Raw genomic sequence first — 15,120 nt, forward strand, 5'->3', positions numbered from 1 at the left:
TCTTTTCCTCCTCTTTATCTATTCCATTTTTAGTTAGGCTAACCCCTTTTTCTCCATCTCTTAATCTATACTATCTTCTAGATAAGTTTAAAAAAGTAAAAGAGAATGCCAAAAGTATCGGAAGTAATGATATACTCGTTTGGAGACGTAAGTCAGCCTGTGTTAATTTTCCGTAAGAATATTATACTAGCCTAACTTACACTATGGTAATCAGTACCATCTTTACATATAGGGTAGCCTAGCCTACACTACACAGCATACTTTATACATATATGGCATAATAATTATTAATTACAGCTAATTCTCTAGGTTCAATGCACATTGGCTTATAATAATTCAGTACGAAGAGAAATTGAATAACATTTAACAAGTTAGCCTCCCGTATACGATGATGATATCGTGGTAGTACATGTATAATCGTATATATACGAATACAGTAGCCTAGCCTTCAGTATACTCTATACTACATATACAATATAATTTAGTAATTTATTAATATAAGCCAATTTTGGAGGTTCAATACATCCTGACTATGACATATCAGTAGGTTTAGAAAAAAATTGGACACGAAACGAGAATCAGATTCGGACCAGCATTGGCATACCTAATTGAGCGCTGTCAGGCTGCTGACGGCTAGTATATTTATGAAATAAAAACAATGAATATGCATCTTTTCTGTGATTCTTTTAAAAAGTTATACATTACAGTATCCAATAATATTGTATGTATTCTCATATTATTATATCATAAAAACTAACAAAGCGGTCAGTGTTTTAGATTAGAAATCAGCTGATGGCGATACGAGTTTATTTCTATGTATTTAATTAAATTCGGAGTGAATTGCCTTTCTTCTAATTAGCGTAAAATATCTAGATACTATACTTATATAAGACAAGGTAATTTGTCATTTTACTACATTTTTTAAGTTATATGAATTAAATACGCCTTGTGAAATAGTTTTTTTTTTTTTCATTAACAGTTTGCGTTGTGGGCATATTTATTGTGTAAAAATATTTTGTGATTCCATTCACTATTTTCACTTAATTTCACCATAGTACGAACGTTTACCACTATTTTCACTTAATTTCACCATAGTACGAACGTTTACCACTATTTTCACTTAATTTCACCATAGTACGAACGTTTACCGTAACGTTACTTATCTTTTATCGGCGTGAAAACAACAGTAAAATGTGTTCTTTCAAGACCTGAAGTTTTGATTTAAATGATTTTCTCTCAATTTTATCTACGGTTATGTTTGATGGCGTACGTTTACTGGAGTTATATCTTTGTTGCCAATGCACGATAATATTACTATATGGCTGAAACTTGCAAACTTCGGTATAGTACCTTCAGACTCGACCATAAACAAAATGAGAGAAATGTGTTTTAATCAAAACTATTGGGCATGAAAAGAACACATTTTGCGGTTTTCAATCCAATAAAAGATATATACGTAAAGCTCATAGTATTCTGATGAGATAAAGTGAAAATATTGAACGGAATCTGTTGATTTTTGTTTACGCAATAAACATGCCTCAGCGCCATCTACTAACGAAAAAATAACTAAATTTCGTTCACATACTATACGTTTTTAAGTGATATTTCCACTTGAAAACACATTGTATAACGTAAAATAACCTTGTCTCATATAAATACTAGAGTATCTCAAGATTCATTTGCGCTAACTAGAAGCAAGAAATTCGCTCTGATTTGATGTTCGACACAGGAAAACAAACTTACTCGCAATCGCCCTCAGCTGATTTTCAAACCTAAACATGATTGCTATGTATTATAATACAAACAAATAGTAATATGAAAATACATAAAATATTATTGGATGCAGTGAAGTAAAACATAACTTTTAAAAGATCCATGGAAAAGATGCATATCCGTTATGCTTGTATTGTATCATACCATACTAATATATGATTATTACATACTCGAATTTTATGTCTCATGAAAAATGCGACCCCCTTAAAATCAGCTCCAAAATTAGGGCTTCATAAGTCGCATGATATGTGAGTATATATGGTAACTTGTTCTTTAAGTATCCTCAAAAGATTTTTTGGTTCTCCTTCCACCCACCAGGATGAGTACTTGATGAAAAGAGAAATAAGTGATTTAGCCACATCTCTACCATTGACTACAAGGCCTTTTATTAAATGTATGTTTTACCAGTATTATTTATTGAGTATGGTATATAACAATTTAAGATATCTTTATTCTATCCAAACCAGCTCTGTTACTTGAACTCATGCAATTGTATATCATTTTCTGCAACTTGAGGCTTGGGTAAATATGTAATGCATTATGTTTATACATATTAGCATAATGGTACTAATCATACATATTCTGTTAACCTTTAAACGCCGAGCCGGTATTTCCAAAAGTGTCTCCTGTATGCCGGCGGCGTTCGGGAGTGAGCACCGAAGTGGAAAAAAGTTTTTTTTTTTCAAAAAATCACAGCACGCTTAGTTTTCAAGATGAAGAGTTCATTTTTGGCTCCTTTTTTTTTCATTGCCTGAAGTTTAGTATGCAACCATCGGAAATGAAAAATAATATCATTGTCATATATAAATATTGGAATATATGACAGCACGAAAAAAAATTCCATATAATTGTATACAAATCGCACTGTGAGCTAAACCGTTAAAGATAATGAGTTAATTTTTTTTCGTTGTAGTGTACACTAAATTGCGATGATTTTGGTATAAAACAAATTGTAAAAAGATCAAAGCAACACAGAGAAAATATTATCAGAATATGATGCATGAATTCGTAACGCACGGACGTAAAAAAAAGTTCTTCTTAAAAATTCACCATAAATCGAAATATTGTGCTAGAGACTTCCCGTTTGTTGCAAAATGAAGGTAATTGATTGAATATTACTAGAAAATGTAAGTGTTGTAACTTACAATTGCAGTTTTTGACCATTTCGATCGAGTTAAAGTTGACCAAAGGTCAAAGTTTTTCTATTTATCGTTATTTATATGAAAATATTTCAAAACTGATAAAAGCTACAACCATGAGTTATTTTTTGTTGTATTCTACATGCAATTGCGCACATTTTCACATATAAAACTTTATGTAACGGCTAATATAAAACGGTGCAAACATTACGACAAACACAACAAACTAACAGAAGAATTTCTGATTTTTTCGGCAGTTACTGCGCTGACGTAAGGAAAAAGTTTTTTCAAAAATTCACCATAAATTGAAATATTTTGCTAGACTTCCAGTTTGTTGCAAAATGAAGTTAAATGATTGAATATTACTAGAATGTAAGAGTTTTATCTTACAATTGCATTTTTCGACCATTTTGGTCGAGTCAAAGTTGACTGAAGGTTAAAATTTTTGCACTTATTGTGATTTATATGAAAATGTTTTGAAACTGATAAAAGCTACAACCATGGGTTGTTTATTGTTGTATTCTACATGAAATTGCGCAAATTTTCATATATAAAACTTTATGTAACGGCTTATATAAACCGGTGCAGACATTATGATGTTCCGACAAAAGAATTTTGATTTTTTCAGTAGAGTTACCGTGTGGACGTAGGGAAAGTTTTTTTTCATAAATTCACCATAAATCGAAATATTGTGCTAGAGACTTCCAATTTGTTGCAAAATGAAGGTAAATGGATGAATATTACTAAAATGTAAGAGTTTTAGCTTACAATCGCGTTTTTCGACCATTTCGGTCGAGTGAAAGTTGACCGAAGGTTGAAATTTTGGCACTTGTCGTTATTTATATGAAAATGTTTCAAAACTGATAAAAGCTACAACCATGGGTTGTTTTTTGTCGTATTCTACATGAAATTGCACACATTTTCATATATAAAACTCTATGGAACGGCTAATTTAAAACAGTGTAAAAATTACGACTAAGTGACGAAATAATTTCTTAGATGTGTCATTGATGCTTTTTAGTCCGAGAAGAAAGCGTGCATGCGCCTGGGTAATGCTTGTAAACAAAACAACAGCTTGATCCGTGAACTCCCAGCATCCCTCAAGGCATGTGATTCAAAACTTTTTGCCAAGTAGGCCTATAACTATTTTTCCGCGAGTATTTAAAGAAACTTTTTAGCGTCAACTTATCGTACATCAATTAAGCACCCAACTGACAATTTTCGTTGACGTAAAATACGTCCAATAGGCGTTTAAGGGTTAAGGGATTATAACTTTTACCAGAACTTTGAATAAAACAATACACAGTTCAATAGAGGGGAATAGACTGGACATCACCAAGGAGCCTGAACTTGTATTTTGAATCCTTGTGAGTTTTGGATTTTTCAGATAAATGATTCTCAACCTGTACCAGTTTTTGAGTATGTAGAGTATCACTTGTATGAACATCCCTTCTCCAAAATTTTCACATTTTAGGCGTAGGAAGCTGAAATTTAAATATAAACAAAGTTTTACTCATGGACCTTGTCAGACTTTCATACTTGGTTGAATTATGGTAGCTTGTAAGTTTCACTTTTTGAAAGATCACCCTTGTTTAATGTTTGAGTGATTACCTAGACTACCTACACTACAAGAATCATTATGACAGCTTTGTAGATTGTTTTTGGAAGTGATGCATTAGCACTAGGAGAGAGGTTGGAGTTACAGCAAAAGCCCTTGGAAGAATGTTGGTATTACTGAAAACTTGCTTCATTTTGAATTCATTATATTTTACTAAGGTATACTTTGGAGTGTTAGTGCACCCCTTGAGTAATGCTGGTTCTGCATTTTTTTTAGAATATGTGATGTATTAAAGTATAAGTAATAAATTACAAACTATTGTTTTACATTTTTCCTTGCATTTGACTGTAGGGTGATAGAAAAATCTTGCGGCTCCCATGCATCCAGGGAACAACCTGTTTATAATGACTTGCATGTTTCGTACCATTAGCATCATTGTGGAAATGTATCTGCATTCTCAACCAGTCTTTCAGTACTAGCCGATTTTCTCTCTCTCTGTTTTTTTTTTTTTCATAAACAACAGTCATTGGTCATGAAAAAATCCTTTAGGAAATTTTGTCTGCATTGTAGGGGTATAGTGCCATCAGTTCACCCCGCCAAAGGTTCTCAGCAGCATCCCTTTAGCCTCTAGCTGCAACCCCTTTCACTCCTTTTACTGTACCTCCATTTGTATTGTCTTTTCTTCCTTCTTGATATCCACCATCTAACAATTATCAATTATCGCTTAGTGCAACTGCAAGGTTTTGTCTTGTTACACACATCTTTCAAACCTAACTACTCTCAATATCCTTTCCAGTGCTAATTGACCTCCTAGGTCTTTGTTAAGATAATGCATACACTGCAGCAGTTTAATTCACATTACCATGATCTGGATTCATGAAGAATGCAGTTGACTACTCTCCCTGATCTGGGTCTTAGCACTGAACCTTGCAAAATAAATATCACACTGAATGGAATGGAACAATATAGAGTTGGCCTAAACTCTATACTGTTCCATTTATTTTGCAAGGTTCAGAGCTAAGACCCAGACCAGGGAGAGTGATCAACTGCATCCTTCATGAATCCAGATCATGGTAATGTGAATTAAACTGCTGTTATATATACATTAACTTAACAGAGTTATCATTGCCAAAACTCAGGTCATAAGGAGTAGCGAGGCATCTATTTTAAAAAGATTTTTTATGCATTAACTTTTTAGCTAATTTGAATTAAAACATTACCCTTTGAAATATGCTTGTTGATGAGGCTAAGGAGCTGTAGACTGGTGTGTTCTACTTTTCTGTAATGGGATATTACTAAAGTGCTGTGCATTAATCTCTCGGTGCTGGGAGATCTCCTTGTTGTTCAGGGGTTTCAAGCAGACCTGTTTTCCAAGGGAACTCAAGCTTCCAGCATAGGATGTTTCACTTGTCCTGAGAAGTCTCACTTGAGTTCCTTTTGAGCCCTTGCATCAATCATCAGACAGGGATTTGATGCTGAAGACAGTTTTCCTGTTGGCCTTGGCTTCTTCGAAAAGGGTTGGGACCTTCATGACCTAAGTTACGATGTGAAACATACCAGGGGTTTTGGGTCTGTGACTTTATAGTTTACCAGGGTTTGGGGGTCTGTGACCTTCGAGTTTACCAGGGGTTGGGGTCTGTGACCTTCGAGTTTGTCCTGGAATTCATGGCCAAGACCCAGAATCCCTCGGTGCTTGACGATAGATTTGCCTTATTTTATTTTTTTTTCCCCTCATCTTTGAATGACTTTGTAGACAGTGACCCGCAAGAGCTCTTGCTATGTCCTGTCAGAGCCCTACGTTGCTATCTTAAAAGGATTCACCATCCAAGATCTAAGTGTTGTCGGCTTTTTGTTAGCACTGGTTGGTCCAGAAGAGAGGTTTCCAAGAACACCATGTTTTCTGGGTCCATGAGGCGATCAAGCAGGCTTACTCGTCTCTTGATGGTTCTCTTGTTGAGCACACGATGTCAGCAGTATAGGTTCCTCTCAGGCATTTAAGAAAAATTTTGCTGTTATAGGATTTTGAACGCTGGTATCAGGTTGTATCAATCCACGTTCACTTCTTTTTACCTAAGAGATGTTGCCCACAGGTCTTTGGACACATTTTCTATGGGTCCTGTGGTGGCTGCCCAAGTTGTGTAATTCACCCAGTGCCCTCCACGGGGCAACTTTGTATCTTGCTTATGATGATCGTGTGGAATAGAGAATGAGTGAGTTGGCTGGTCTCTCTCTTTGTTCCTTTCTTCTTCCTATGGGTGGGTTGAAGAATAGACACATCGTATGCTGGACTGGTCTGATAACAGGTGAGTAAGGTAGTCATACTGATAGTCATTTTGCTTTATATCATTGAAATAATCAAACCCTCCAGTAACAAACCCATGTAGCTATATGGTTTGTTATGAACAGACAGAATTTTCTTTGGTTCCATAGATGCAATGAATCTGCTCATATAAAATTGTGTTTCAACCCAGATGGCTGAGTTGTTATTGTATCAGTTTATCTAGCTTCTCACGGGCATGGAGCCACCTTCTTTAGAACTCATTCTTATAGGAAGGGTGGTCAGGCGAGTTAACTCCCAGCTGGGTTAGGATACTTGTACTTCCCACCAAGTATAAGTCTCTTATTGTTAAGACTGAAGGTTTGTTCCGCATGTGAACAATGACAAATTTTTAATCAGGTTTTTTTTATGGCTAACAAACTTGAGGTTTTAACATTTTACTGCCCACCTCTAGCCTCCCCTCTCTCTCTTTTATTATATGTCCTGGGTTGGGGAAAAGACTGAAGCGTCACGAGGTCCGGCGCGCAGTCTCTGACCAGCTATCACCTCTTGACTCGCAGGAGTTGCCAGATCTCACAGATTCCTTGCTTTACAATCTTTGATTGTGTTAACTGGTTATCAGCTGGTGCTTGGAAAGTTATCCTAATGTTAGGACCTCATGTTTGTTAGCTGGATAAAAAAACAAATTGATTAAAAATTTGTCATATTGGATCATAATTGAACAGCTCATTGCATTATTTGTTTTGGTTGATGTTTTATGAACAGATACCCTTCTTGATTCAAACCCTCCATGAGCGGGCTTGGGAAAGATGAAATGAAAATAATCAGTGCTAAAAATAACGTTGCACAACCACAAACAACAAACTCAGAGTAAACCCATTTCTCAAGGCAAATTTCTCCAGAAGACAGTCACATTTTAGTTTTTTTTTGTAAAAGAAAACTGTTGCAACAGCTTTGTCTGTCCGTCCACCCTCATATCTTAAAAACTAACCCCTTCTTTACCAACAGCTTGTTTATGGGTACACGGAGTACCACCATTCAAGACTATTGCATAGTACCAGGTACATAAAGGTGGTATGAACACAATACCAACCTTCTTCTTTTCAGTTCTAGACCTCAAAGTTTCCCCGGCCTGGATGCTGCATACGTATTGAATTTGTTACCCCGGCTCCTAAGGGTTAACCAATTGGTATTAAAACACATACACACATTGCATGTTTGTGCATTCATAATATTTTAAAATGTGTAGTACAGGTAATACATCTTTGAAAGACAGATAACCAAACAAATTTCGTTGTAGTCACTTGCCTAAAGTATCAAGGATGTGTCCAGCAGGTAAAAAGAAATGGATTGACATTCCTTGAGAGGTTAAAGAGACAAATTTTGTTTTGAAGGTATGTCAGCACAGCATTATTGAATATCATCTGAAGCAAAAAAAAAAAAAAAAAAAAAAAAAAAATTTGTTGCTGAAGAATCACTAAATAAAAATTTTTGTGCTCAAAGTAATGTGAAAGTATTCATTCTATTCTTCATGTAATCAGTAAAATACATATACTATTAAAAGCAATGTACTGCATTCAAAACACACTCTTGAAAATATGTATTGTATTCAAAACATGCACTTAAGTCATCGTCAGATTCGTGTTAGCAAAACGTTCTACTCAGACACAGAATACAGCTAAAATCTGATTGGCCGGCTTGGTTGCCTTGGAGACTATTAGCCAGCCCCCTTCTTCTGTTCTATTTATAGATATACATTGTGGACGTCACTAAGTTTGAACATTGAAATGATCATGACTATTTGACTGCTGATGACTTGTAGTAATACTATAAGAATATACATACAATATTATTGGATACAGTAAAGTAAAGTATAACTTTTTAAAAGATCCATGGAGAAGATGTAACTCCCTTAAAATTAGCATTAAAATTAGGTCTTCAAAAGTTGTGATACATGAGTATAGTATATGGTACATGAAATTTGGTGGTTTGTATTTTCCATTACTGTTCAGTTTTGTTTTTCATACTATGTACTCTTATATGATAACTTAAATTACAAGTTAAAGTATTTTAACATGCAGTTTTTAGATTTATTTCAATACAAAACTTCACTAAGAAACTAGAAAATAGTACTGGAATACAGATTTTGTAGTTATTGCCTTAAAATTTAAGTCCTTTGGGATTAACTAAATAGATGAATATGATGATGCTTAGAGACAGATATGTTCTGAAAGAATTATTTGGGAAAGAATGAAATATGCATCTCTCCTTTTTTTTTTTTTTTAATTTGATAGGATATACAATATGTATTCACATTTTAAAATAATTCTGTATGCTGGGATTCTGCATAAAATTAATGGTCTTTAAGTTTTACTTAACAGTAGAAATGTGATGTGATACAAGGGTAATTAAGGTGCACTTTTTACATTTTAGAGTAGCAGTTATTTATGTTTCACGAGTCTTTCAGAAAGTGATCCATTTAACCTATTCAAAGGAAATTTTTTAAATATCTTCATTGGGCAGCTAACATATATTTTTCATAAACTACCAAGATTTTTCATCGTTCAGTATTTAAATGGTACTCAGGTTCTTTTCAGAGTGAACCTTGAGTAGGAATCTTCCCTTTCCCTTTGTTAGCTTCTTTCCCCCAAAGGTTACCATTCAGTCATGCCCCATGTCATCTCTGTTCATCACACGAGAAAAATATGAACATTAAGTTAAAGAAGAAAAATTTTAACGTAATTTTGATTTAGGGTGATTTTATGGTAGAACTTTATATCAAGATATCATTATTGATACTGTTATTTTTGCCATCTCATAATGATAGAACCAACAGTAATCAAGATATATATATGTTGATATATCAGAACCAACAGTAATCAAGATATATATATGTTGATATATCAGTTATTGAAGTATCAATTTTATTTGGATATATCCGTATATGTTAGTAAGAAATTTTTGTCCAAAAGAAATTATTAGTTCCTACTAACAAAATGGGGGACTATTAGTTTTCACTCTTGTTGGCCATTTCTGTCTCTTTTTTTTGTTAATCATTGTTGTCACACGTGGCTTGTCATCACAACTCTTCCACAGTTGCAGGGATTGCTGTCAAACTCAAATAAAAACAAACCTTGCATAAATATGTATAAAGAGATATCATCCAGCTGCTTGTCCTTCAAACATGATACAAGGGTAGACCATTTATAATGCCCATGAAGTAACATTGTCCTTTTGTTCATCTTTCAGTTTGTCAGTGTGTATAACATTTACCTTGCTGTCACATAGCCTCTTATCTGTGCATAGGTAGACCACCATGCATAGATAGGCATAAAGGGAGGAGGTTGTCATTCATATGTTCAGCACTATGTAACACTTACTGTGTCATGGCAGCTCTTCCTACATGATTGAAGGGGTTTCAATCATGCGTATATGGTACAAAATTAAACTTGTACATAAATGTATATGAAGGGAGAGTAGTGTATCTGTCACTCTTAGCATACAATGTTTATTATGGGCAAAGCTTTTGAACTGTGAGACAACGAATTTATATTTATACATGCATACTTCATTAATGAAGCCTTTTCAAATGACAGCAATGTTGGTTAACTATACAGTGATCATCAGTCTAAAAATAGGTGCCCCTCAAACATGTCATAGTTCCTCATACACTATACATAAAAATGTATAATCATGCCAAGATGTGATGAAGATAGGTTAGTCATCAGTTTGTCTGATTTCATAAATTGGAATGCTTTCTAAATCGTATTTGGTTTGTGGTTGCTAGAAGACATGAATTGCTTTGGCAGTACTATCAGAATGTTGATCTTAATCTTGAATAGATGACTTCAAAGTTTCACTTGAAGGGTTGTGGATTTTTTTTACTGTGCATTTTAAAGTAAACCTTTATTTCCAAAGCTTAAGAAATTTAAATTGCCCCCTTTCTCCTTATAGTGTTTTTCCAAAGCATAAATACTGTGTATATTGCCCTTTTACCTTATACCGTATCATATCTGTGGCCTAACCTATACTGTATCATATCTGTGGCCTAACCAGGATGGTAGTTTATGTATTTTCAACTGTATAAACCCCCAACTTATAAGTAATACGATTTTGGATGGGTAACATAGTATCCACGTAAAACATTGTACTGTAGTATCTACAATTTTTAGGTATGGGAGAATGAAATTCGTAAAGCATTAATGCCAGTGACTGCACAAGCCAGTGCGACGCCTCCCCATCAACAGCATCAAGGAATGGACAAAGAGGAAGCTACTTGTAATGACATCTCACAAATATACCAGATATTCCCAGATGAAGTTTTAGGCTCTGGGCAGTTTGGAATTGTATATGGAGGTAATGTTGAATTTAACAAGGCAGATTATGTATTCAGTACACTAAGTTTTTTCTTTTTTGTCTGTGTGTATTTATGAAGTATAATTAAAAATTGAGTGCATGAGATGGCAAGTGGCAATAATTATATCATAAACCCATTTTTATACCGACCCATTAATCACGAAGTAGTTTACTTAAGTGCATGAGGCCAAGCACAAAATAAGGCCCAGTGTGCATTCTTAGCCAACTCATGAATCCTTGTGGATATTCTCCTGATATTCATTCTTCTGTATCAAGCCCCACCAAAAAAATGGTTTGTTCATTGTTACGTATGGGCCTGGCCTTGAAAGAGGTTTCAATACGTAAACAGGAATAGTTGAAGGAAAAAACAATAAATTACTTGAACTTACCATAAAAGGATTTATAGTGATAATTTACTCTAGAGGAAAAGGTCGCCAGAAACTCAGCTAATTACTTTTCATCTATTTATTTACAAGAGGCCGTTACTGGCCTGGAGAAAAAGTAAATGCAGCGTGTCCACACGTGGGGACCCATATATCTCTCACAAATGGATAGCTGGCTAAAATTGTGATTCACGTAAAAGCTGGGTTTCGAAATCTTGCGGTAATGCAACACTTGTGGGCGCAAAGACTTGGATACGTGACTCAGGGAATCTGGAAAAAGATCCCAGATTAGACAAGTTAAAAAGAAAAAGGACTTCTTGCACAAGTTACGATTATTCAGTTCTCTAACACTGGGGAAAAGGAACTTTAATGTTTCACTGAGGTATGCAATGACTTCATTTGTCTGGGACGATCGCACAAGGGAAGCATGCGGCCATGAGGCAGTGCGGAACAAAGGGATATTCAATGGAGTAGAAGTTTGAATTTTGAAAACTAGGAGGTAAGGGACTGGCAATATGCTGTTTCACAAGACGTACCTGGATGCCATGATCAGTGGACCTTTGTGGAAAATGTGGTGTCTGGCTTTGTCTCAGGTCTGGGGCTCGGGTGCGCCAGTAACGCCGTCAGGCGTAAGTGGGAAGGCTGGTTTTCGGACATCCGTCCGAGGTCACGACTGCAGCAGACTGAAAAAGATCGCAGGTGTGTTTCATGGGTGTTGGGGGTCAGCTTAACCCCCCCAGGAGCAGGGCAATCCTGGAAACAGAACATACAGCCAGCAGAGGGTTCACAGGAAAAAGAGCTTAAGATATAGGCCTAAGAAGTACCAGTCTGCCTACATCCTTCCCTTTGGGATACGTCCCTAAAGCTGACAAGTCTATTTTCCCCCTTCTAACAGGAACTCCCCATCTCTGGCTGGCGTGTTTTGGTTTCCCGCCTAAAAATCAGCTGATATTTGGAGGAGTATGGCTGCCTTTTTACAAATCAAAATATTTAACTAAATTCTGGGTAGACGAGGAGGTCAATAAACGTAGTAGCTCCCCCTGTTAAGAAGGCATTCACTCCCTTTCGGGCGTGAAGGCCTTGGCTTAAATAAGTTGATCGTCTCGACTACCCAGTTCTCCTACTCTAACCGAAGTTTTTAGAGCAGCGATACAGCTAACTACAGTGGCCTACCTAACTTATAGGTGGAGATGCTAAGTTTACTAACTTAATGGAGTAATGTAGTCTAGCCTAAGTGATAACTACGGGTTGTCTGTGACGACAGTCTACTCTACCCCTAGATAAGGTTACTTGAACATTCTACTTGCTACTACCCTAATACCCTGGTACTACATCTTTAGCCTAACCTACTCATTACAGTTAATTAGAGACGCAATCATTCCAGAGTGTGATATGCACAGCAGCGGTTCCTTGACTGAATTATTAAAATACATGAGATGAGGTAATGATGCGTGAGGATGATGAGTGGTTAGTAGAGTACCAGGATGGAAATGTAATGAGGTAATTATATTTAAGTGAGGGTTAGTATTACAATTGCTAGGGGTTAGAGGGTTAGTTTACTGGCAGAGATCAGGCTGGCTACCTTCTCTGGGTAGGTGCCAGGATCACTCTGCAAATGAATGTGACACTGTACCTCGGGCACAGGTGTCAAGGAGAGCATGTGGCTCTTTTGTTAGTGGGTTATTTGTTACGTCCCTTCTTCTTCTTATTCCTCCAGGGCTTGGCTATACCAGTCCTAGGAGTAGACGGAGGCACCGACTCTGGGGTAAGGCCAGGAACGCCGTTAGGAGCAGAGGCAGTGGTAGCCTGAGGGATGTCAGGAGAACACCCTACTTCGGTGTCTGCAGCAACCGTCATAGAGGTGGAACCTACTGCAGGGGAGGCCCTCACTCCGGCTGCTGCGACAACCATCGTAAGGGGAAAACTCCAGGCTGACTCCTGGTAGGGCAGTTCCTGGTTTTCTAGATGAGGTATGAAGGTAAGGTCTGCCGGAGGTTCATCCTCGGGCGACAGAGGTGATGTGGAAGAAGACTCATGGACATGGGATTGGCCATGGGGTGCGGTAAGCTCCATGCCTGTTGGAGGATCTCCTGTAGGAGGATCCTTGATAAGGTTAGGCGCCGGCGCTAGCTCAGGGCCAGGTGCAGAGGTCAAGTTCTGTGGTGGCTCTACGTCTAGGCTGGACGGAGCTTGGCACTGCTCAGTGCTGCCAAGTGGCACTGGCAGAGTGTTGAGGTCGACTGGACCTGTGACGGGTACCGGAGGTGCAATACCTCTCAGCGGGCCCTTGGTAATGGGAGACAGAGGCTCCTGTCTCTTTTGGAAGGCTGAGCCTTGTAGAACATGGACAGAGTATCCGCTGCTGGTGGCTTGCTAGGGCACTTAGGCCAATTCGTGGAGTGCCCTAGTACGTTGCAGGTTTTGCAACGGAACTGTGAATGATCAATCTCCCTCCTCGGTAACGGGGGAGACTGTTGGTGGCTGTACTTCCGAGAGGAAGTAGGTCGTGGGTGGCTCCTTGCTTTGGAGTGATTTGTCGTGGGGTTAGGACCCCTAGGCTTTTTGAACGGTGAGGGAGACTTCATGTCTTGCCCTAGGAGGAGGTCGTAACCTCCTGGAATGTAGCTTGCAACTGCAAGGGTACAAACTTTGGAGAAGTGAGGTCGGGTGACTCTCAATTGTATGGTCGGAAGGATCAGCTTGATATGGTTGATACCTTCAATGGTGATCAATTGACGTCTATCGACGTTAGCCCCTCGGGGGATTCGGTCTTCCCGTATCAGGGAGATTTGAGCGCCAGAGTCGTCGTAGGCTCTGACGTGGCTTGGTGGATAATGGCTTTGGAGGGGTGCGACGGTTATAGGGCCCTTAGCTGGGGGTCCTAGTGAGGAAGAATTGGTGACGGCCATTGCGATGGCGGGAATATTGTGGTTAGCGCACCCTCCGTAATTTGCAGATATGTGACCCTTGCGGCCACAGTCTCGGCAGAACTTGTTCCAGAACTTCTGCCGTGGCACTGGATGATAAGGCCGAGATGGCCCCACAGGTTGCGAATCTGTGGAGTCACCAAGGCTGGCAGTGTGCTCTGGCACAGGTGAAGATTCCTCTCTGGCAGTGATTTGACTTGGGGAGGTTAAGGAATCCTCTGTTGAATCACCCTCGGAAACAAGTCCGGGGTTAACTGGTGGGCTTACCTCTTCCAAAAGGGAGGAGGTAGGCGGTAAAAGGGTAAGAGGCTGACCAGAGACGGCGGGACTGTGAGAGACAGTGGGTGCAAGGCTGGAAGCTGGCAGAGGGGCTTGAGCTAAGATACTCTCCTTACGGCCCTTCACCCACTTGATTTCGAGTTCCTTCTCCTTGAGAGCGAGCTCATGCTTTCTCTCTTCTTCCCTTGCCTTCCTTTCTGCTTCTCTGGCTTTTCTCTGGTTTTCTTTTTCTTCCCTTTCTTGCAGGCGCGCGGCATCCTGTTGCGCCTTCATCCACTGGTCAAGTGCTGGTCCAGTGTAACCGGCCTCCTTGCCCAGAGTTATGAGGATTCGGAGCTTCTCTAGCTCTATGGCAAAGAAGTCTGGGGAAGCAGGGGAAGACATTTCCCTTTGGCTGCAGTAGAGGCTCTGACAAAGTTAGAAATAA

At 38.2% G+C, this 15,120-nt stretch overlaps 1 protein-coding gene across 8 annotated transcripts in view; it reads left to right on the forward strand.

Moving 5' to 3' along the window:
• Positions 1–15,120, forward strand: part of LOC135224616 (serine/threonine-protein kinase D3-like) — a 459,833-nt gene that overhangs the window by 352,478 nt on the left and 92,235 nt on the right. For all 8 annotated transcript variants that reach the window (XM_064263796.1, XM_064263793.1, XM_064263797.1 and 5 more), the window contains one exon: positions 10,921–11,104. In XM_064263796.1, the coding sequence (XP_064119866.1) occupies positions 10,921–11,104 (184 nt within the window). The remainder of the gene's footprint in view (positions 1–10,920; positions 11,105–15,120) is intronic.

The sequence above is a fragment of the Macrobrachium nipponense genome, chromosome 12, assembly GCF_015104395.2.
Source record: "Macrobrachium nipponense isolate FS-2020 chromosome 12, ASM1510439v2, whole genome shotgun sequence".
NCBI lineage: Eukaryota > Metazoa > Arthropoda > Malacostraca > Decapoda > Palaemonidae > Macrobrachium > Macrobrachium nipponense.